The 23,453-nt window shown below is 40.9% G+C and overlaps 3 protein-coding genes across 5 annotated transcripts; all 3 read right to left on the reverse strand.

Annotated features, from left to right (window-relative positions):
- Window positions 1–3,552: 3,552 nt before the first annotated feature.
- casc3 (casc3 exon junction complex subunit) lies at window positions 3,553–13,652 on the reverse strand. Of its 2 annotated transcripts, none has more exons than XM_043233987.1 (13): window positions 13,421–13,652; window positions 12,621–12,645; window positions 12,331–12,383; window positions 9,940–10,134; window positions 9,672–9,817; window positions 9,326–9,502; window positions 8,158–8,993; window positions 8,009–8,070; window positions 7,215–7,323; window positions 6,910–7,026; window positions 6,075–6,280; window positions 5,849–5,971; window positions 3,553–5,092 (listed from the first exon to the last, which is right to left on the reverse strand). In XM_043233987.1, exons 1-13 carry the CDS (start codon window positions 13,604–13,606, stop codon window positions 5,054–5,056), a joined length of 2,274 nt encoding a protein of 757 aa, XP_043089922.1. In that variant the 5' UTR covers window positions 13,607–13,652; the 3' UTR covers window positions 3,553–5,053. The 2 variants fall into 2 exon arrangements, with proteins under 2 accessions (XP_043089922.1, XP_043089920.1); XM_043233985.1 differs by having other exon boundaries at window positions 12,331–12,386; window positions 13,421–13,651.
- A 1,963-nt stretch (window positions 13,653–15,615) lies between these two features.
- On the reverse strand, window positions 15,616–20,549 carry msl1a (MSL complex subunit 1a). Its single transcript, XM_043233988.1, has 9 exons — window positions 20,467–20,549; window positions 19,178–19,897; window positions 18,828–19,015; window positions 18,011–18,255; window positions 17,611–17,675; window positions 16,678–16,745; window positions 16,447–16,571; window positions 16,297–16,369; window positions 15,616–16,197 (listed from the first exon to the last, which is right to left on the reverse strand). Exons 2-9 carry the CDS (start codon window positions 19,787–19,789, stop codon window positions 16,107–16,109), a joined length of 1,467 nt encoding a protein of 488 aa, XP_043089923.1. The 5' UTR covers window positions 19,790–19,897; window positions 20,467–20,549; the 3' UTR covers window positions 15,616–16,106.
- Window positions 20,550–20,682: 133 nt separating this feature from the next.
- LOC122332328 (major histocompatibility complex class I-related gene protein) lies at window positions 20,683–23,453 on the reverse strand. 2 transcript variants are annotated; one of them, XM_043229664.1, is made up of 7 exons: window positions 23,241–23,453; window positions 22,883–23,143; window positions 22,173–22,445; window positions 21,799–22,089; window positions 21,490–21,599; window positions 21,377–21,398; window positions 20,683–21,276 (listed from the first exon to the last, which is right to left on the reverse strand). In XM_043229664.1, exons 1-7 carry the CDS (start codon window positions 23,299–23,301, stop codon window positions 21,242–21,244), a joined length of 1,053 nt encoding a protein of 350 aa, XP_043085599.1. In that variant the 5' UTR covers window positions 23,302–23,453; the 3' UTR covers window positions 20,683–21,241. The 2 variants fall into 2 exon arrangements, with proteins under 2 accessions (XP_043085599.1, XP_043085596.1); XM_043229661.1 differs by having other exon boundaries at window positions 20,683–21,279.

Genomic DNA, 23,453 nt, shown 5'->3' on the forward strand with positions numbered 1-23,453 from the left:
ATCTATCAACTGAATTGAAGAAGATTCATCTTATTCTTATGGAAGGCAGGTGCGGCCAAAAGTTGTGTACTAAACGCACACTGTTTGTCATTAACACAGCAATTTTAAACATGTTTCTTATGTACGTGTAAACGCACGTAAATAGGCTTCAGTTTATACAGTTTATACTTTTTAAAGCAGCTTTACCTACATTTTTACCCACAATATAATTCTTTCGTTTATCTTAGCATTGCTTGACTATTATTAACTGTGCTAGAGTAAATGACCTCTTTCCCCGCCAAACACAGAAATGTCTGGGTTTTAGTGTTTTCACTGTTATGAGCTGAAGGGGGCGCTGTTACACATCTCCTAATGGGCCGATCAAAAACACAGGTGAAGAAGACAGAAACCAGAGATCTCATATGCCTGTAACAAATAAAGAGATCATCAACACTAACCACGTATACATGAAAGCTGCCTAATGTGGCAGAGTGAAACTGAAACTGAAAGGCTTGTGCATCTCTGCTTTGATAATATTACTGATTATGATCCAGCTATAGTATTTGAAAAAAAAATATGATTTTTGCTCAAAATGTTGCTCTTTATGAAACCTACCTACTTAAAAAGCTTGAAGCTAGAAACATATTCTTTTACAGTAAAGGGTCTGGTCTTTATTTTCATGTATTGCATATTCATACAACAAAATATTTAAGCGAATAATTTAAGTGAAAACCAGCAAAAATGCTAGTTTAAAAAAAAAACTCAAGGGGGCGTAACACACACAGTTTCACCCAATCCCGTGTTAATCTTGAGTACCTATGGAGTAGTAGTGCATCCTTCATATCCACAAAAAGTCTTTAGTTTGATCATATTATTAAAACAAAGATACAGCTTTACGATTCTCTCTGAAACAAGCCAAGCTCCTGGAGGCCTGCCGTCTGTGGGGAGCTAAAAGATTTCAAGAACAAAACACAGACATTTGACGCTGTTTTATGAAACGTTTGTCAACAAACACACTCGTGAAACTCGGAAAAACGAAGGGCATGCACTATCATTATTCATTTTTTTGGTCCTGGGTTTATCTGGGTAAACCATTACTCAGAATCACACAGGAGCATTTTTCTTTAACAATTCAATGTATCGTTCGGTTTAGCTAAATACCAGCTTCAATACTCATCGGTTTAAACTAATCCCCATTCATTGATCTGAGAAACACTAGTTAGCATATGACCGCCCTAGCAAGCTTTATTCTACATTCACCCTGGGAAACTCTGAAATAAGAAATCTGATCATACAAAACCCTCAACTTCCCTTTTCACCCTTTTAGCAGACTGTTACTCACCAGTTCACATGTTTAGTAACACGAACCTGTAAACAATAGTGTAGGTATGCTCTACCCAGCGTGCCTCACAAAAGAGTGAATGCACTAGACTAAATACTTCTATAAGTAGGTCAGTGAGACTATGAGCAGTTTCACCGTTCCTTTCAACTGCTGTGCATAATAATCACATTATGATGATTCAAGAGGGTGTTTCTGGTAGGCCGTGTGCAAGGAGATGCATGCGGCAGCCATTGTTTCCAGCGGTGGGATCATCACTTGGTAATTTGATCGTTTCTAATGTAATCGTTGCCCCAGACTGTGTCACTTTGCAAGGGTGACTGGTGTGGTGAAGCAGCGGATGGCCTTAAGAAGACGAGTACAGAAGCACCCAGTGAAGTTCACACTCTGATCGAGGCCACGGCTTCCTCTGAACTCAGACTATTTATAGTCTTCTAGAGAAGACAAATCTTTTCAAGTTTTCAACTTTCGTGTACAGTGCAGGTCACACTTGCTCTCTCTTTCTCATTCGTTCGACATGGTTTACCGCAGCTTGGAATAATAGCAAGATCATCACAAATTAAATATGAACTCGTATAAATATTTCTTTAAAATGTATTAAGTGAAATGTAAACGTAGTGCAAGCATCGACAAGACTACGACTCCGAAGAGTGAATATTTTAAAAAAAGCATCATGAACTGCAAACATTTCTCCTTTCTTTAATCATTTTAAGCTATTTTTAGTGCTGTCAAACAATCACATTCAAAATAAAAGTTTTTGTTCACATAATATATATGTGTGTGTACTGTGTATATTGATATAAATTATGTATATTAAAATGCACACACATATACGTAAATATTTTTCACATGTAAACATAACACTTTTTTCATTAATGTATCTACCTGCTAGATTACTCGTGATTATTCATTAGACAGCACTAGTTAGTTTATCATGTTTTATTTTAGTTCAATTACATTTCCAAAGTTTTGCATACCTTGAGAGCATGTATGCATTCGTTATAAATAGCTCGAGCAAGCAAGCTGAAGAGGGTAAATATATAAAAATAGAGATTTATGAGGGGGAATCGACTTCTGCAATATTTATAGTTTGGTGTGAACAGTGCCGAGATTAAAGTTGCAGCGTGGAGTCCCTGTAAGAGACTCGTGCCAGTGCAGCAGGGAAGAATAAAGACATTAGTTCCCCCAAGTGGACATGTTGAAGCACTGACAGTGACAGTCAAACCTGACCTAATTCTACTTCCTCAGAAGCCCACTGGGTTTGGTTTCACATGCTACTGCTGAAATATCTATAATAATCTATAATTTAGCCTTTCTCGTGCATTTTAAAAGCGGCCGCGCATGTTTCACGGTGCAATTTAAGTCGTCTGAATCTGTAGGCACGTTACGCATGGCCCCTGGAAGGAAAGTCGCATTTTTATTCCTCTAAATAACGGTTGCAAACGCGGCGATGCCTCGTTAACGACAATAAATCCAAAGCAAAACGTCAAATAAAGTCAAAGGATACCAAAATGACGGCTGCAGCCCGCCGGAGTCCGGCTCTCAAAGCGGCTGCGGTGTACTTTGGAGGCGCGCTGCTACGCGCGAGAGGAAGCGGCGCGTTCCGCCGCATCAGTCACTCCCTCTTGGCAGGGTCGGGCGCGGCAGAAGGCGACGCTTCGCTTTTGGCAAAGTCGGAGTTTAGCACACAACCACAGGCGGCGAGGCGGACAGACGCGGGGACGGTCGGCTGTGTTTACAGACTAGAAAGCTTTCTAACACAACTAATATCGTTCATATTTCATTTCTTTGACGAATGAAGCAAAATGGAGACATTTATCAGATGGACACAACAAAGCCCGCGAAGGCACAGAGTTTAACAAATAAATGCTTCTCAGTTAAAGAAACGTTCATTTAAATACAGTAAGTGGAACAACTGAAAGACTATTTTCTTCTAAAAACTTACTCAAGTAATGTCTATTTACGAGCAAAGTAATAGTATTGATAATCGTTATGGACAACATGAATGACATTAAGTGTCATTGTATAAAAGCTAAATAAACGAAATAGAATTCTACCATGTATATTATTTAATAGCTAAAAGATGACATTTTACCAATATTAAATGATAAAGGTAATCTAAACAAAAAAAGCATTCATATTTAAATAGTCAATGCTTATGGAAAAAAAAATATATATATATATATATATATATATATATATATAAGAGGATATATATAAATGTTATATATATATTTTTGTTTAATTTCATCTCCTGACATTGCTCCACAAAATAAAATCGCAAAAATGAAACACTTTTAATATTATCCAAACAACTATGAAACATACAAGCCCTCACAGTGTTGTCAGGTCTAATCAAACAAAAACAGATATGTCAAACCAATTAACTCTTTAAGGCATAGAAAGTAATACAACATCTTCTAATAGTCTTTATGAGCCATGTCTAAACAACGCTGGAAACGACAACATCTCAGTTATACTGTTAGGGTTTTTTTTGTTGTTGTTGTTTTTTTATCTTTCATCAGAAACAATGATAAAGGGAACAATTGAAAAAGATGCATCCATAGCACTCCCACAGTGGGGCAAAGAATAACAGCTCGTAGCCAAATTTGCCATCTAGAATTGCTTTCACAAAGTAATATACCTATAAAACCATGCATGCCTGTACAGTGTGCCTGAAATCAAACAATTGCAACCATAACTATTTATAAAAAGAAAAACATTGAATAATTGCAAATTAATTTTAGAAACTAAATTTTTTAAAATGAAAAGACAGGTCTAGGCTAGGTTCCCTGCTGACTTTGTTCATATTGACAGCACTTCATAAATGACTAGTTCTTAGTATTATTCGTTAAACCACTGGCTTCAATATACTTTAATATGTACACTTACAATAGAAAGCTAATCAAGCGAGTTACACTGTCAAGTAGGTCAGTATCTGGCAAGGTTGACGGTTCGCTTCGATAGAATTACAGTATTGAATTCAACACAGTACAAAGTCAAAAGATACAAGGGACAGCGGGACAGACGGAAAAAGGAGGGTTGATCATTTGGGAATGGGACTAGCACCATCACGGCAGGTTAAGCAGTCAGAATGGTACAGCTCTCTTGAACGGAAAAGAAAAGAACGTGCTAGAAGGGCCTTAATTTGCTTCAAAAAAGGTCTTGAATTTGTGCAACTGAAGGTCATTACCACCTGCTGGCTTGACATCTCCATTTGAAGCGTGACACTGATTGAGGCTGTATGTTAGCTTTTGAAACAGAGACCGCAAGTGCAGAAATAATTACGCAGGTCCGTCTTTCACACACTACAGTTTGACTTCGTGCTCGTCTCCTTTTCAATAAAATCATTCATTTGCCCAACAGAGTAAGAGGAGATTTAAAACAAGCTTGATTCTAAAGTCCAGCAGCATCGTACAACTTGAACTCTTGTCTATTTTCGGTGAAAACCAAAAGCTCTCGCTGCGTGAGACTGCACATTTAATTCCTAGCCGATCAGCAGATAGTGGTAAACACTTCGCTGGTTATGAGTGGAAATACAACAGAGAGGAGCAACCCGCAAACGAAACCTCGGATGAAGACAGTGAACCTAAGCAAGGCAAAATGAATACATAGTATTAAACAAAAAAAAAAAAAAAAAAAAAACACTAAAGAGTTAAAACCTAAATGGTGAATTCAATTTATACAAAAGCGGTGCTGGTCCTGACACGTGGAGGTCTCCTCATCCTCTGTCAGCTAGGAGCGAATCTCCTCAGCCGGCTTTCTGCTCTGGTCCTGACAGAAGGGGAAATATCAAACCTCAAATCAGCTGATAATCTCTAGAAATATGCAAACTGACAATCCTTCGGTCAAAAAACAAAAACAAAAATAAAGTACATATGCAGAGTAGTCATTTCTTCTGTGTAGCTTTCCCCTATCCTCGTTAATAAATTTATTTTTCTCTCCTACTTACTGTTTTAATTATTCCTGTAATTTGTGTATGTAAAGATAGATAGACTTTATCTTTGTGGAAACATGTTAAATTGGTCTTGCACCACCACAGGCATGCACACAAATGCAGAGACGACCGTTCTCTGCGTTTATAGACTAGTGATTTTTAGCATGACTAAAGACATCTTTGAAAAACTGGAGACATTTATCAGATGGGAGAGATTCTAAAAATAATGTGATACTGAGGACTGGAGTGATGACAGCAATAAATGATTGAGATATATAGATAGATATAGGTGCGTGTGTGTGTGTGTGTGTGCGCGCGTGCATATTTGCTAGTAAATTTTCTATGTAACTGAAAAAGGATTTCAGAAAAAAAATTCTAACATACTACAATAATAATAAAAACAGTACATAGATAATTGAAGTCATGCTGAATTGTCAAGTCAATTGTTCTTATAAACGTGAAATATTTAACTACACTGATACAATAAGCTGGTAAGTATTTTTATATGGTCGATAAATCCCAAAATTAGTCAAATTGTTTATTTTATCTAGAGCTTTTAACGCTGTAAGTAAATGTAGATATCACAACATTACCTCAGGAGGGGGAGGTCTGACTGTAACGGGGTGAGAGGAGCGTCGGGGCCGGGAGCGTTTGGGCTGAGCTTGCTGCTGTACCGTGTCGTAGTACGTCACACCACCGTAAACCTGTGACTGTGCCTGGAGAGAGACGCAAGCAAAGATTCTCAAAAACTCACTGCTGCACTACTGGAGGAGTCACAGGATTCAGCTAACGCTTGTTTAGAGTCAGCGGCAGGCTCACCTGGGGGTTGGGGTACATTGGAGGTAGCGTAGCTCCGGCAGGGTACGGGTAGTTGGTGTTCCCGAAGGTCATCACACCTGGAGGGGGGTAGAAGGGTGGGGGTAGCAGCTGCTGTGGAGGCGGTTGCCCCGGTGACATTGAAACGGGTGGGGCAGCGTAGAGGGCCGGATTGGGCAGGGGCCCTCCTGACTGGTGCGGGTGCAATCCTGGGGAAAAAAAAAAAAAAAAAAAAAACACTTAACAGATCTGGAGTGATTAAAGTCATAAAAAAAACACAGAAATAGCAACAGATCTGAGGGCACTAAATGAATAAATAAAATAGTTTCATCCATTGGTTGTTAGATGGATAGATGGAGATAGATCTGAATAATTCAACTGCAGACAGAAGTTCTGGATTTAAAAATCAATTAAAAGCTTGTTTAAATGCAACATGCATGAAAATCAATGTGAAATCAATTAAATGCATTTAGAAGACTAATGCATTTAAATTACAGACTGAATTTATGCTGATTTTAAGTGCAATCAGATCTGCAATTTTCAGACCAATATTAAAAAGGTAATTATTATTATTATTATTATTAAAAAGTTCTTGCAAATGGCAATTGAAAATGGCAGAAATTCTGATGTTATAATTGAAGTCAAACAGAATGTGGTTCTCTCAGCTTGGCATCACCGATTATACTCTTTAAGTCCCTAAAAGTTCAAGCTTTTTTCATCTTGCACCCCACTCATTCTTAAATGTATTATTTAGATTTTTTTAGTCAGAAAGACTACTGGGAGCTACCGATGACGTGGCCATTTGAACTAGCCGTCTGCAGATGTTCACAGCTCTCACCTGGGTGTCCAGGGTGGGTGGGGTGTGGCAGGTGCATCTCAGGCTGAACTAGCATGCCTTGAGGGGGCAGGGCCGCTGGGCTGTCCCCGTGCGTGTAGATTGGTCCCTGGAAAGACACTGCATGCGGAAAAGCATTATTATCTTGGAGAACAAAAATATTAAAAAAATAAGCTTGTATGGCTCTCCCTAAAAAGAACAACACTAACTATAAGTTTAACTGCTCGGTAGGTGATTATAGGACATATTCCCATGACCCATTTAACTTAAAACTGCCCTCTATGGGCCAAAAGCAGTAATGCACTTACTGGGTTCATAATAATGGCCCTCCATGACTCCAATGTGCATGGGTGCAGGCTCGGGAACTGCCCTCTGGCGCTGTGAGGAATAGCGCTTAGCCCTGCCACCACCAACACCCTGATAACAAGAAAAAAAATTAAAGTCATAGCTTACAACTTCAGCATTACAACTCCACATTTTAAATCCTAGAAATCAAACAGCATTAGGTAGGGATGCATTTTCAATATCATGGTATTGTAATAGCAGAACTGTCTCAATATCATCGCAGTTGCATGACAGTATAAAAAGTCTTTTCAGGCAAAAGTGAAGGCTTTTTTTTTTTTTTTGGAATCATTAAACTTCTTATTCTAATATGAAGGTCTTTAAAAGGGGCTCCGTTTTGGTTTGTTTGATAGCACGATGGCTTTAAAGTCAATTCAAGTCAATTCTTAAAAGTTCAGGTACAAGTTTTCTCAGTTAAGAATATGCACTCTTCATTTTGAACTCAAAGTGCATTTAAATAATTTAACTTGTAAAAGTGTACAGTTATTTTTTTTTCCCTCCCCATTTGTCTTTTTCATATTGCAATATCATTCCATGGACTTAAAGAATTTAAGTGAAACTGAAATAACCTGGGTGAAGGAAATGCATAATGCATTTTACAAATAAACTAAAATAACTTCTTGGTAAACACACAACATTAAACAAATTGCTATGCAAAAAAAACAGCACATTTCAGAAAATACAGTACATGAATAAACTATACACATTTTTCATTATCACTTTTTTTTATTATCTTTATAGACAATTATTGATGGCTCACCATATCCTCCATGTTCCCATACTGTGGAGGGCCTCCTGTCATGTGCATTGAGTTACGAATGCCTGTTGGGGCAAAAATGCAAGAAAACAACTTTTCAATAACCACTAACTTTTATAAAACAACCCAATTACACAAAGACGAAGCATTACCTCTCATCTCAGCCTGCAGGTAGGAGGGTGGGTTCTGGGCCCAGTTCTGTCCGGCCAAGCTGAGCCGGGCCAAGTCCTGGTCGAGGCCCGTCAGTCCACCTTGTGTTCCTGCATCACTCGGCTCTTGCCACGACTCGCTCTTTGCTGCCGCCGGGGCTTGCTGGACCGCGGACGAGGACTCATCTAATGACGCCTGCTTACCCAGATCGGATGGTCGCGTTCGTGTCGCCCGCCGCGCCAGAGAGTATGATTTCTTCTCCACCGGCCTCTCTTGAGGAGGAGACGACTCTCTCGCCTGACCGGCTGCACTGCCCCCTTCCATCGTGGGACCCGACTCCTGTTTCCGTGGAGACGGAACCCTCTCTCTCTCCGTCTTGTAGTGGTGAGCGGTATATGTAGTTGTTGCTATTGGAATCTCACCCTCTTCCTCATCTTCCTCGCTGCGGATGTCCTCCACCACCACGGCCGGGCTACGCTCAGCATGAACAGGATGTGAGCCTCTGCCCCTGAGCCTCGGCCCCCTCTCACCCTCCACAGGCTGTGGCCGCACTCCTCGAGGAGGTGGGCCGTCCAGACTGGGCTTCGAGTGTCTTTGACCTTCCGTCCTGTGAGGGGCCGATGGGGCTCGACTGCTCTGGAAGCTGCGCTGGGGGGGCTGAGTCGAGGGCCGACCGGAGGGTTTGGGTGCTGCAGGGGGAGCAGGAGGTGGTCCTGACTGAAGAGGAACAGACTGAGGGGGATTGCGGTGGCCAGGTGGAGGCGCCTGCCATGTTGTGCGAACTGACTTCTCACCGTCACGATGACGCCTCGGCTCCCGACTGGGTGAACCAGCATGTCTGTAAAGGAATATGGAGTAACTCATTACATATTTGTTCATAGGAAATATTTAAGAATTAAGTAAGCTTAATAAAAACGGGGACAAAGTCACGTACATCTTGGATGCCCAAGATATAAGCATATAAACAATTTTTATTTTTTGGGGTGTACTATGCCTTTAAGCATAAGTAAATCTCTAAAAACCTATTTTTAAAAATGGCTAAAAACAGCAAGTTAATCAACCTGGATAATTTGTCAGTCCATCACCAGTTCATACACATTCCTAAAACTAATAGTACAATTTTACAATAGCACTCCATCGCAAACGGCAAAGACATAAACTGTGCCTAACCTGGGTTTTCGAGAGCGGAACGATCGCCCATCACTTGGCCCTGAGCCGTTTCGGATGTCATAACCGTAGAAAGCAATTAGCTCTTCGCGTGATTTTGGCGCCTGCTCCTCTTCACGGAACTTGTCGTGCTCCCATCGGCCCTCGTCCTTCCACAACTTCCTGTGCCTGCCTTTGGGTCTGATGACAGATGGACAAACGGGGAGGAAGAGACAGTGCAAAATGAAACTATGAACCACATGGCTTTGTGACAACTTCAACACTTGAAACTCATCTTCAACTAAATTACCTTAATTAAAATTATTTAAAAAGGGAGCTTTCCCTGAAGGAAAATACTCATGCCTCTCACCTTTCCTCCTCTGTAGCCTGACCTCTCACGTCATGCTCAAAGAAAAGGCCTTTCCGGGGGATGTAGGCTGGATTCTTCCTGTCCTCATCGTCGTCAAGCTTCTGGCCTTTGCTGCCAGATTTATTCTCAGGGTCCTCCGTGCTCTCCTGTAAACATTTAGGAGGTCTCAGCTTCAGTTAAAAGGAATTTACAGATAAGCAGTGTGATACAGCATTGTCTTAGTCTCTAAAAAGATTGAAAGAAAAAGACAAAAATTGTTCCTCCATACCTGTCCATCCCCACTCTGTCGCTCCCCAGCTAGATTGCCTTTCTCATCAGATTTCACTTCCTTGCCTCCTTCCTCTCTTTCCGCCTCTTCACCAAGCTCTTCTGTCGGGGCATCTGCAGCGGGCTTCGGTTCTGCTGCAGGACGTGAGGCCTCTTCCTCGCTGAAATGCTCTGCCTCCTCCTCATCCTCTCCTCCCTGAAATAAGCAGCACCAAATACACTCAAGTCAGAAACCACACAAACCAAAACTGATCACAACAAACTTCATTCCTATAAAGTACATTTAAACAAACATTAGAAAGACAAAGCTGTAAAATCACGAGAACAAACATCAACACTTTTGTATGGTATCTTTTTTACTATAGTATAAACTAGGGCTGGGTGATAAAAAGATAATTATTGCCATAAATTCTCGATAAAATGATACTACAATGGTTGTGCACTAAAAGTGAAGCGAAACAGCGGTACTCATTTGAAGCAGGCCATGGACCATTTATCCGCTCAGATCAAAGTTGAAACGGCAACGCAGTGCGAGCTCAATAGAGCAGAGCTGATTGGCTGAGGAATCACATGACCACTAAACGTCGCTGTGAGAGCCAGTGTGAAGCGCTTGAACTCAGAGAAGAGCACAAGTGACTGATTTAAACCAGTGGAGACGGATGAAACGGCACTCACAAACACTGTGTGCAATGACTCTGAAGGCTTTTCAATCTACACAGTTTACATTTTCCATGGATTTACCGTAGTAACACTAACAGCACCAAGGTTGTGGCAGAAATGTGGGTGCTCATTAAATATTATATTGTTGATGTAGGCATGTATTAGACAATGACACAGTATTTGTGATTAAACTATAGCATTTATACTGTATTTGGTCTTTTTCAGACACTTAACCAGAAAGCATAGTTACATTTTTGCCATGGTACTAAGGTGTACATGACCTCAGTTTTTGGTGATGCAATATATTAGACATTATTTTCCATTAAAATGCACTACACTGAGAGAAAAATATTTCGCATTCTTTTACACTACCTGTAAGAAAGTGTATTTACTATTTATTCACTTTAATGCATCTAATAATTTGATACTTAATTTCCAGGATCTAAATATTTTTAAAAATTAAATGTTTGTTAGTAAGTTAGTGTGTAGGCCTTCTTGCATTATTATGAAATAAAATGGTCTTAAAATGACAATAATATCGTTTATCGCACTTATTTATTGGGCAATATAGTCGCACAGCACAAAAGTTGTTATTGTGACAGGCCTATTGCCCGGTTCTAGCACAAACAGTAAGTTATGTAGAGGCACAGTTACAAGAAACTAACATGTCAAATAATATTACTCGGTACTTATTTGCATAATTTCTCTGTAGCAAGCACGCACAAAATAAATGAATAAATAAATAAGCCCATTTCAGTCAGAACCAAATAAGAAGCAAACTGGTTTTTGTTCACTTTTTGCCTTGGAAGCAGCATGAAATAAACTACCAAAATGACTAGATGAAATTATAAAAATATACTTTTTTTAAAAAGTAATAAATTAGCCCAAAAAAATAAATGGAAAATATCCAAATAAGTTAAAACACACATATATACATATACATATATTTCACACTAAAGACTGTCAACTAATTTCACAAACAGTATAGGCCTTTATTATATATTTTTTGAGAATCATTTGGTTACTTTCACCATTTATTTACATATCGGCTGTTAAGAAATCTTCAGACAGCGTTTTGAAACTGTAAGGAGTCTGCGCTTGTCTGCAGTGAACTAAAGCCAGCTTTACGTAGGTCTGGACAATCAGGTTGCTAGGACACCAAACAAAGTGGAAGATCAGCAGCCCAGATTGAACCCGAAAACCCCATTCAACTCCAGCAATGAGCCCCAGCGCTCTCCAACACCTAAATTACCTGACGAGCCCGCCATCAAAACTCTACTTGCGTAAAGAGGAAGAGCAGCAAAAAGTGTGCATAATGCGTCACGTCTACTAAAATTAGACGCAGACTACAGATGCACCAACAGCATGGGGCTCAACATTGGCAGTACTCATAATGCCACGAGAGAGGAGCAAAAATATTCTTGACACAATTTCAAACAAAACCTCCCCGGCTGGGTCTCTCTTAAATCGGTTTGTTTGAACTCGTTATTTCGGGAAGGCCCATATTGAGCTTCCGACCAGGTTAAACAATGCTCTCAGGTTTACAATCTCCGTAAAGAAGCGGCAGCACTCTCACAATGACTGAGCAAAACCCAGTCCGGCTGCAGTGGAGACATTCTGTCCCCTCTACACAGCCCAGGCTGGATCGGTACGATTTATCACAGCATTGTCTTTAACAAAACTGATTGATTTCCCAAAGAGCCCCGTAAACGGCGTTGCCATAGAGACTTACCTCAGTGTGCGATCCATTCTCCTCCAGATCAGCACTGTCATAGTCCGATAAGACTGCTGAAGAAAAGAAATCAGCCATTTTAGCAGGTCTGTTCACGTTTCTGAGAGCACATGACATACAGCTACAGTGCCGCTCATCAAGAGTGACGGTTCGTAACGGCTTAACTAGATAGCAATCATCTGCAACCGCTGTAGTTTGTGAGCCATTATTATTTTGCTCTCTTTCGAGGATAAAGCTCGATGTCAAAACCGAAGCCGCAAAGCAAGCAAAACGACAAAAGATAGACTCACCTTCACCAACGCCGTCTTCACTTTCCTAAGCGGAAAAGAGAACAGAATCAAATATTCAGCCAAACAAGCACACTTAAAACAACAAGCCTCGATCGAAACAAATCAAGAAGCGCTCGTTGACATAACGTATAGCGCATCCAGTTTAAAAACAATACTGAACTTCCTCTTCGCGGTCAGCAGGTCTTCCCATTACAGAGCGGCAGATCAGATATCAAAAAACGTAGGAGCCTCAAATGTCATCTAGTTTGCTTAATAGCCTAAATATCTCACACAGCATCTTCACACCAACGACGCACTTTTGGAGGGTCTTATTAGTCTGACACACACACACACACACACACACACACACACACACAATTGAGTTAGGTTGGCTGTTTAAGACACAGGCTGAGCTGATGAGTTGAACCATGGGTGTATGGTAAAGGAGACTGCCAAAACGTGCAGGACGTGGGGAGCCTCCAGGACCATGAAGGAGAACCACCGGGTTAGATGATTGAAAAGCAAGACGTTTTAAGGTCAAATGAAGTCAACACCGCTTTTAGGTGAAAGAAGAACCACAGACACGCCAGGAATCGTACATCCCCGTTAAATAACTTGGACTATGCGCATGTTACACACTTGAACATTAATCTCTAGGGCTACAGACAAAACCGCGCATCACTTGAAACGTCTGCTCTTTTATCACAGCTTAGCCCGCATTTAGATGACACCGACTCCGTGTTTAGACTGCGCCAAAGACTAACACGCACACACTCAGATCGGCCCTGATTATAAAAGCAGATTTATAGCCACACACTCACACACTCCGACTCGGCGTCGCTCTTGACGCAGACGCGCTCCGCGGGCGACTCCGGCGGCTCGGGCTCTCCTCCGCGAGCCTTCCGGCCGCCAGACGCCGACCTCCCGCTCTCGGAGCCCGAGGCGGACTCGTCCTCCTCCTCGCTGTCCTGAGAGGCGCGCCGTCTCCGTCGCCGCCGGTCCGCCATCTTAACTCTCAAGGAAGGGAAAGCGGATCTGCGCGCGGAATTGTGGGGGCTCGTGCGTTCGTCATATCCTCTCGTTCCCTGCTGCGTCAGTGGAGGCGCGCGAGAGTGTGGGTAGAGCAGTGACGCGCGAGGACTTCATTCATCTGCGCGCGCTCTCGTTTCCGCGTGGACCTGCGAGCGACTTCATTCATCTACTCTGGCAGGGCACCTAACGTTTGTTTTGGTCGGATTATTTGTTGTTCAGTCTTACTTTTGTTTTCTTTATTTGTATACTCAGAAGAGAATACGGGCATTATTACATAATTTGTTTTCTATTCGCTAAATTGCACAAACAAGTTTGCTTAACGCTTTTAAAGTTGACTTAAATAAGTATGTGGCTATGAAAACTATCTTTTTCATCTTTAAAGCTACAATTACACCTTTATTACCGTTTTTTGGTATAACCTTTGTATTGTGTTTAATTGTCTTAATGTTTTATTGCTTGCACTGTTTAATAGAGATTAAAAAAAACAACACTAGTACAGCTCTAAATGTAAAAATATTACTGTTTTCCACTATATCCAGTCATTCCACTTTTTGAAACAAGTACTAAGAGTAGTAAAGTAGTACCATGCTATTAGTAAGGCTTATTATTTTGAATACCTTAGAGTACTACAGTGCACGAATATTGTAATCAAATGATCTTTTTTTGAGGTTAATAAATGAAAATATGTAACAAAATGTGGCTCGATGCTGTTGGGCTGAGGTAGAGCGAGAAAAAGTTACAGTACTGTTGTATTTACATTATTTTCGAGATAGGTACAACCACTCATTTAAAATGCAACGATTTTTTTCAACTCTATATCTACAAAATATTGAATTATAATGTTTTTCCCCGTTTTTATGAAGGTGATGTAAACTGAATTATTATATATTCTATTATAATTATACAGTCATATAATGTTTTGTATGTGAACCATATATAGTTTTATTGAACATTCCAAACAGATATCATTTTTATTCATTCGAATAAACTTTACAGACGCTGCATATATTGAGTCTTTGGTTGAGTCCTTTGCAACCGACACTTTTTTTTCCCACTGATGCCCCCAACTCGGAAACTGGTAGCTTTAAAAAAAAATCACTAGTTTCTCACTCGTAACGACTTTGTGGTGGCGTTCGTGTGCTTTAACTCTTAAAGACGATGTATCCGACATGACTGGACTAGATTAAGATGCATTTAGTGGTTTTAACAAACAACCAACAGAAGGTGACCAATAGGCACGGTTAGTTTTCTATTTAAAACAGTACAATTTCCATTTTAATTATTACAAATTCATGGTTTCTTTTTTTTTCCCCAGCAGGGATATGCTTAGAATGTTTTTTGGACGTCTTTACAAGGTTGAACTTTTTGGTCATAATTCCAAAAGGTATGTTTGCCAAAAACAACACTGAACATCACCAAAGAAACGCCACACCTAGAGTGAAGCATGGTGGGAGTTGGAGTGTTTTTCCTTCAGCAGGGACTGGGGCCTCGGTCGAGGGAATTATGAATAGTTGCAAACACCAGTCAGTACTGGAAGAAAACCTTCTGCTTCTGCTAGGAAGATGAATTTGAACTTATACGATCCAAAGCACACATCTCAATCAACAAAAGAAAAATTTGGAAATAACCCATACCTTAATCTGTGGAGTGGGGTTTGCACAGGTTATAGTTAGTTTTGAAGGTGGGAAAAGATCTTAAAATGTCTTATTTTTGTTACAATCACAGAAACCTGGCATTTTAACCAGGGTGTGTAAACTTTTGATATCCACTAATATACATTTTCTTCTTCATAATTGCCTGAAGAACAAAAGGTCTTGAATTACAAGAATGAAAAGAGGACCCCCATGTCACACCTCTCCTAATCTCACTCGCTTCCCGGTTGAATCCAATGCCAGTACATATTTTTCTAGTCAAACAAAGTCTAGTAGAATACTGTGGTTTAGCTTTCAAAACTGTTCGTTAAAACACAAAAAAACACAGGATATATTCATAGGACTCATTTTAATATTTGAAATAATTTCTTTAGTTACAAGTATCTTACACATTTCTTTTGAACAAAGCGCTATGTTACAACAAATGCTTCTGTAACTGGTTTTCACGTTTTTCCCTTTATGTGACCGAGAGAACTCGCACACCGAAAAGCGCAGCATGTAGTAGTTTTGATCTTTTACGGCAGCTCTCAATGTGTTACGGCAGAAGCTTTGGTCCACACTGATCAAGCTAACCTGCGGAGTATGACGCAAACGTGAAGACTGAAGTGTCACACTCAGCACTGTGATCACGGGGCTGTTGTTGGGAGGGCTTCTCAGACATTACAGAGCAAAACACAGTTTCTCACGGATACCAAGCAGGGGGGGGGGGAGGTTAGGGAGATCCGAAAGAGAGACCCTCCTTCAGTCTGCTTCTGAAGACCCAAAGTGCAATATAAGTGTGTACAAGAGATGAGAGCACGAGGCTAGGATTTTGGAAGGAGTTTCATTTGCGACATGTTCGATGAGGCGTCCGTTTCTTAGTCACCTCTGCTTGACAACGACTACGCTCATCCAGCCAGGGCAGGTCAAAGGTCCTGTTGAAATGTAAACAAATACGTACCGCAATCAAAACAAGACATCAAAAATATGTGTATCATTAGCCGTAAGCAATAAAACTAACAAATTGAGCTTACTGCTGTTTCAGGTTGGGAAGAGGTCTTCCAAAAGCCACCACTGGCAGGAAGGGTGTCACCATGATGGACTCCACTGAGGACAAACACAGACAGAGGCGCTCTAAACGAGCAGACCAAATATTTTTTGGGCATGCTGGAAAAAAGACATACCATCTTCAGAGTCCGGATAGAAGGAGAGCAGCTCCGGTTCGCTCTCCTGGATGACCTTCCTCCTGTTCATCCTCTGCTGCAGGCGCTGAAACATCCTCTGCTCACGAATACGTTGGATATCCCACCTGAGAAAGAAAAAAAAAAAAAAGGGCGACGAGATTACGGGATAGATCTGCAAATGCTCCAATATCTAACTGACGCTGTATAGAAGAAAAATAAAACAAGCATCACCTCTTCCTCCTCTTCTCGTCCAGCTCAAGTTTTGAATGCCTCTTCAGAAAGACGTTATCGTCCAGACACTGCACGGAAGAGAGTATTAGCATTTAGATGCACCACGGTGGAATATTCACATCGAAATAAAACCAATATTGTGATAAGAGTCTGAAATTCCAAAGGCTGCGATTTCAATAAAAAGATAGTTGGCCCAAAAATGAAAACTCCGTCATTACGCACCCTCAAGTCATTCTAAACACAGCAAGACCTTCGTTCGTCATCAGAACACAATTTAGGATATTTCTGATGAAACCTGCGAGCTCAAGTTCAATACGTTCAAGGCTCAAAAAGTATTAAGGACATCGTTAAAGCAGTCCATGTGACATCAGTAGTTTAACCGTAATGCTATGACATTGGCCGATATGAACTGAGCACTTTGTCAGTACAGCCGTTCTGTAATCAGCAGTAAATGCCACCACATTGAGCTGGTGTTCTCTGACGAGCTGCACACATCCACGTTTGTTCATTCTGTTCAACAATTACTTTTATACATGTTTGTTGAACGAAGTCATTATTTTTGTTTTCTTTGCACCCAAAACGTTTTCTCATACCTTCATAAAATTAAGGTTGAAGAACTGATGTCACATGGACCAATTCAACAATGTCTTTACTATCTTTCTGGGCCTTGAACGTGTCTGTTGTACTGCTATCTATTGAGGGTCAGAGAGCTTCCAGATTTCATGAAGGGCTTGCATAAAAACGTTGGTTTTACAGGTTTGCAACAACATGAGGGTGAGTAACTAATAAATCACGTTTTCATTTTTGGGCGAATAACTCCTTTACATGAATGTGTGTGCACTGCATGTTTCAGAGTGAAGCAGCATCTCGGTTCACAGAAAACACAGCTCCGCAAAAACACTGCCTCTTGGGATGCTTACGGGTCTTACTCACCTCAGGGATGTCCGACGCCTCTTTCTGCCCCAAAGGCTCTAGGATACTCTCCCGCCAAGAAGGAACTACGTATGGTGAATAAAGATACAATTTTAGATAATCAATGTGTGATTTAAATCATTCAAGGAATAGTTCATGCAAAGACTTTGTAATCATTTACTCACCCTCACGTCGTTCCAAACCTGTATGAGTTTCTTTCTTGAGTTGAACATAAAAGAATACATTTGGGAGAATGTTGGTAATGAAACAGTTGGCGGTCCCCATTATCATCCATAATACTGGAAGTCAACTGTTTGGCTCTTTAAATATTTTTTTTTTGCATTTAGCATAAGTTATGGAATATACAGGTTTGGAGTGACATGAGGGTGAATAAATTGATGGTGAAATATTTCTCCTAAACCTGCAACTGTGTCCTCCTGCACCGGTGAGGGGTCTCTCCAGGGTGACGGGGGCGGCCGATGCCAGCAGCAGAGGTACATCTCTGTGGTAGTCAGGTAGGGCAGTTCCTCCGACTGAGACTGCAGCTCGGGCTCCGTCTCCTCCTGGGCTTCCTCCTCCTCAGCTGGGCTGCCCTGCGTTGGTGGCGGTGACCTGGGCTGCCCACGTCGTGTCCTACTCATCCTGGAGTCCTGGAAAAGAAACCTCCTTTGAGAGGATGAAAGAACAAAACATTTACATTAATCAACTGTCCTTTCATTAGCTAGAGCACATTAAGGCTGTCAAATAAAAACACACAAGATATTATGATGATGTAGTGCCGTTTCTTATGAAGTTCAACTTTTAAAAACATGTCTCAACTGTATGGCGGTTCTTCCCCATCCCACTTCATTTAACATTTTAGATTAAATTTAAATAGTACTTGTTATATGTTTTTGGTCCATTCATTTTGCAGATACATGATGCTGTTTTGTTTCTAATTGTTTAAGCAACGTAATTATATTTGGTTTATAAATATTATTTTAAACAGTACGCACTTTTTTCAAAGATAGTCCTGTTACTTCATTGCTTTAAATGAGGGTGCATTAGTAATATTTTGCTCCATGCGCCCTCTAGTGGCCTAAGGATAGAAGCCAATAGTGAAGATACGCCTATTAAGTATTAATATCATTCCAATATTCAATATGTTTAAGACATTTTGGCAGCCCTACAGCACATTAGTTGGAAACAGCTCATTATTTCCAACTAATAATTCCGTCATTATTTGCACACCCTCATACCTTTTCAGGCTTTTTCCTCCTCTTCCAAAGTGCATCTGCTTTGGGGTCTGGACCTGCTGGACATCATCTGTGACAGCAGCCTCAGCGTCAGCTTCCTTACGACGAGGGGTCTGAGAAGGACGGGATTCTGTACCCTCTTTTTTCACCATCTGCAGCCGGCGCTCCATGCGTTCAATTCGGGCCATTAGCTACAAACACACACCTGTGTTAGGCTGTGTATTAAACATCGGGTTCAGACAAGAAACAAGTGTTACAAAACAACGAGTGGGGAAACCGAGTTGCGCCCATCAAACAGGCCCATCATTTAACGTAACATTTCATTTGATAAAAGGAGGGGGCTGTCAGCGTACCATCTCTTTCTCAGCTTTGAGGTCATCGATCTCTTTGCTCTTGTTGTGCAGTTGCTTCTGCTGCTGTTCAATCAGTTCCAGTTGCAGCAGCAGGATCTGTCGGATACAGCTGGTCTGCGTGTCCACGAGGCCAGAGCCTTTCCTCACATTGCGACGCTTCCCATCGGGGCTGTTCTCCGGCGAGGGGACCCCCGTGACCGCCCCCACTTCTCTCCGCTGATTGTTGCCATTTGATACCATGGGATCCATCTTCCCCACGTGGTTGTGACTGGCCTGACAAAACAGTGATTTGCTCTTGACCGGGGAACCTTCGGCCCCCATCTGCTTGGCTGACGGGAGTGTCAAGGCCCCCGGAGTCTCCCAGTTCTCCTCTTGCCCGAGGTTCCCTGCTGGAGATTGGTCAGGGCAGCTCAACGGGTCCCGGCGGCTGATTTTTAGTTTGCTGTGCAGGTGATGCTTTTGATTCACGCTGTTGTGGATGGTGCTCAGCACATGGGCGGCGAAGTCGCGGCTTTCCTTCTTCAGAGACTCATGGGCTCCTGCTGGCTTCTTGCTGAGGCTCGTGTCCAGTCTGTGTCCTGCACTCCTGAACACGGCGGATCGCATAGTCATCGCGACTCACTCCAGCTGGAGATGTTTTACCAACACCCACCTCTATAGATGAGGAGGATTTGTGACAGGCTGAATGTGTGTCCTTGAGGCCCCTTTTCTTTAGCCATTCTGGGGGAATAGAACAAAAAAAACATTGCTGAATTTTACCTTTATGGTAAGGAATCTTATTAAGCAAGAGAAACTTGGTTGCAAAGCAAAATAAAAAGGCAGGCATACTGATATGTGATGCTTTAATTATCTTCTGAGACTTAGAAACACGTGCATTTTTGAAACGTTACGTATGGATTTGCAAAATAATTAAAGTTTGAGTGCCCTTCCCATCTGTTGAGCGTGCACTGGCACCTAGAGATGCATTGCATGCATTCTGTTTACTGTTTCAGGAAGGACATTGTCCTGTCACTGCTTACAAGCTTGCAGTTTTTAGCTACAACGAAACTCCACCGAACCATCGTGTTGGCACAGGCTTCGTCCACCATTTTAGATGTACAGCAAAAACAATGACAATCATTTTAGCAGTTCCCTCCGTGTGCTCTTGAGGGATGATGACGCCATTTTAAGTCATGCAATCGTGCTGTTTATTTACTGAACTGAGCGTATCGCAACCACCAGCGAACTTGTCCTGCATCGTTCTGCATCGACATGTTATTTAAATTTCCCTGACCCCCGCCCGAACTCACCTATCGCCTTGCTTTGGCCCACTTTCCGATTTTGTTTGAATCTGCGCATACGGCGCATGCGCCCTGAGCTCGGAATCTGATTGGACACTCGCGTAACAACATTTCTTGGCGCGCGCTGGGGTTTGCATCATGTCATTATGCAGAGATGGACTGATGGTTTTAAAAGCATTTCAACATAACGGCAAATATGAGTAAGAGAATGAACTCACAGACGAATGTTACTAATGTTTTTATTAGTGTGGCGTGACGATAACATTTTATTATGTTATTAGCACACCACTGAAACTTGAAGAGAGGTTTACAAACAGGCTGCATGAATATACAGTAGCTACCTGATTAAATAATTACTGAGAGGCTGTGTTTAGACAAACTTGGCATTAGAGGAAACATGTTAGATATGTGCAGTAAATACTATTTTTACCCAAAACATACTTCGTAAAACTTACAAATATTGAAATATTCAATACTAAGACAGACCAAATCTGTGTGTGATAAGACAGCTTCTTTTCCTCTAAAACAAGAAATATATAACCTTGCCAACCTGTCACAAAAAAGAAGTAAAAATATACAATTAACACATTCTTTTGAAAGGATATGTTTGAATATTGTGTGTGTGTGTGTGTGTGTGTGTGTTTTATATTAATGTTAACTGATGTTAACATGTTTTTTTTTTGTTTGTTTTTTTTTATATTTAAGCAGTTGAATCAGTTCATAAATACTACAAAATTCTTCCAGTCTGTAAATGTGAACACATAATTTGGTGCCACTTCACGTATCACGTCTGCTGTTGTTCAATTGTTTGTTCATCAGCTGCTGAAGAAAAAAAATAACAAACCCACATTAATAAAGGCACATATTTAACTATATCTAACAAATGCATAAATATATCTGAGCAGATTACAAGACGAACCTGAGGCAGGTGCGTAGATGATCTGCAACATAAAGACAGAAATACAATTAAGACGCCTGACCAGTGGAGCTTGTGTCTTGAATCTGATATATTGAAACAACGAGCGTGTTTACCTGCTCGGCCGGTGAAAATCTTCTCCATATTTTAAAGGCAGCCAGACATCCAAAAACACACAACAACAGAAGTACAGAGGGAACTACAATAACAGGATCAGGACCAGGTTCTACAATAAAAAAATGTATTAAAATATAAAAATATGCAAATATTGTGTGTGTGTGCGTGTGTATAAAATCTTTTTTTATGTTTGTGTGTGTGTACTGTTTATATTTCTTTTGTATTCATAAATACACACAGTATATATTTTGAAAATATTTTATACATTTCATACAGTTTATATATAATGATATTTTGATTTGACGTACCTATACTGATGTCAAGCTTGTTATCCAGGCTGAGGTGAGTCACAGTACACGTGTAGGTGTGTCTTTCTCTTTGCTCTTCGGCGCTGAGTTCCACGCTCTTCCTCATCTGATAGGTTCCATCAGGGTTGGGCAGCAGTTCACCTCCTGCGATCCTCTCCTCATTAACTGGCTGGCCATCTTGAAGCAGGGTCAGATTAATGTGGCGAGGGTAAAAACCAGTTGCCAGGCAGACCATCTGAACTATACCTGTCTCCACACGGAGCCGTTTAATCACTCTCACTCTAGGCCTCACTGTCAAGGAAAGAGCGAACACGTTGAGCAGGAAACACATCAAAACCAAATGGAGCGCACTTTTGGAGGTTACATCAACTGACCTTTTGCCATCACACGCTTCTGCTCCTTTTTTAGATATTTTCTAAGCTGGCTAATGCACAAGGGGCGGTAAAAGTGGGCATAGAGCCACGCATCGTACTCCAGCTGTGCCCTACTCTTTATGACAGGCCACTTCCAGTCGGTGTGCTGGTCTCCTTGAACGCTATACCGTCGTTCAAAGCCGCTCTCGCCATTAAAGGCCTCGAGTGTCATCATTCGGCCAGGCTCATCACGGAGAAGTTCACATCCAACCAGCCTCTGCTGCACGTGAAGGCCTTGGGAAGAAACACAAAGTCTCATATGCACATATGTACACAAAATTAACACTGTACACAGAGTGATAAAAAAAGCAGAACTTATTTTTTTTAATGGAATTACTGACACTGTTCACTAACAATAAGGCTTTCTGCCTTTCAGAGGGTTTGGGTACAATTTATTGACGTATTTAAAAAAAATTAAAATAATATATATATATATATATATATATATATATATATATATATATATATATATATATATATATATAAATTTATTCCTACTGAGGCTGCATTTCTTTTATTTAACATTACAGTACTTTTTAGTTTTTTTTAAAGATTACCGTTTTTTGATTTGATAGTGTAAACTTCATGTTGAAGCGATCTGAATGAAAACAGCTACTTTTTTAATGCACTCTCAAGAGAATAACGCAAGACCATTAGAGCATAGGTATTACCTCTTGTACAATTAAGGTGATCAATTAAGTAGTATGCTTTGGTTTTCATGCCCTCGTGTATGCCTTTACAGACTGTCGATATAGTCATTTGTTCCGTGATATTAACGGATTCTTGCACCGTCTCCGGGACAAAACTCCTCTCATCTGCGTTATAACGACCGATGACAATATCATCCAGCATAACAACTGCAGTGAACTCCGAGAACGGCACTGAGCCGTCTCCGGTCAAAAACGTTGCAAAGACCCACAGCGAGTGCGACCCTGTGACAGAACAGACTTTTTTTTTTAGACTTCGACGATAAAATGAGCAAGAAGAGCAAAACGCGTGCTTAGTGACGTAAAACTAGTTCTTGCTTACCTGATTCCGAATAAACAATATGCGTGGCTGACAGTATGTACACTAAGATTAAATAAAGCATGCCTTTTACAAGGTGTTAAAAAAGATGTTTTTACATTACAAAGTGAGAAACGTTCGTCAAAGTGTCTGTTTTAAGTCCCAGCACGACTATGTTCAAAATAACGTTTAATGTGTAGGAATTCAGCACCGTCCCGTGCTAACACTTCCTCACTG

The sequence above is a fragment of the Puntigrus tetrazona genome, chromosome 3 (assembly GCF_018831695.1).
Source record: "Puntigrus tetrazona isolate hp1 chromosome 3, ASM1883169v1, whole genome shotgun sequence".
In the NCBI taxonomy this organism is placed as follows: domain Eukaryota; kingdom Metazoa; phylum Chordata; class Actinopteri; order Cypriniformes; family Cyprinidae; genus Puntigrus; species Puntigrus tetrazona.

Excerpts from the sequence above, each read along its gene's own strand:
- casc3 (XM_043233985.1), bottom strand. The coding sequence starts at position 13,606 with ATGGCGGACCGGCGGCGACGGAGACGGCGCGCCTCTCAGGACAGCGAG. Across the intron at positions 8,994-9,325 it reads TTCCGCTCTCGAAAACCCAG|ACATGCTGGTTCACCCAGTC; the intron begins GTTAGGCACAGT and ends ATTCCTTTACAG. Across the intron at positions 8,071-8,157 it reads CCTGCAGGCTGAGATGAGAG|GCATTCGTAACTCAATGCAC; the intron begins GTAATGCTTCGT and ends TTGCCCCAACAG.
- msl1a (XM_043233988.1), bottom strand. The coding sequence starts at position 19,789 with ATGACTATGCGATCCGCCGTGTTCAGGAGTGCAGGACACAGACTGGAC. Across the intron at positions 19,016-19,177 it reads TCAAAGCTGAGAAAGAGATG|CTAATGGCCCGAATTGAACG; the intron begins GTACGCTGACAG and ends GTGTGTTTGTAG. Across the intron at positions 16,572-16,677 it reads GACGAGAAGAGGAGGAAGAG|GTGGGATATCCAACGTATTC; the intron begins GTGATGCTTGTT and ends TTTCTTTCTCAG.
- LOC122332328 (XM_043229661.1), bottom strand. The coding sequence starts at position 23,301 with ATGCTTTATTTAATCTTAGTGTACATACTGTCAGCCACGCATATTGTT. Across the intron at positions 22,090-22,172 it reads GAAGCGTGTGATGGCAAAAG|TGAGGCCTAGAGTGAGAGTG; the intron begins GTCAGTTGATGT and ends TTTCCTTGACAG. Across the intron at positions 21,600-21,798 it reads CAAGCTTGACATCAGTATAG|AACCTGGTCCTGATCCTGTT; the intron begins GTACGTCAAATC and ends TTTTTATTGTAG.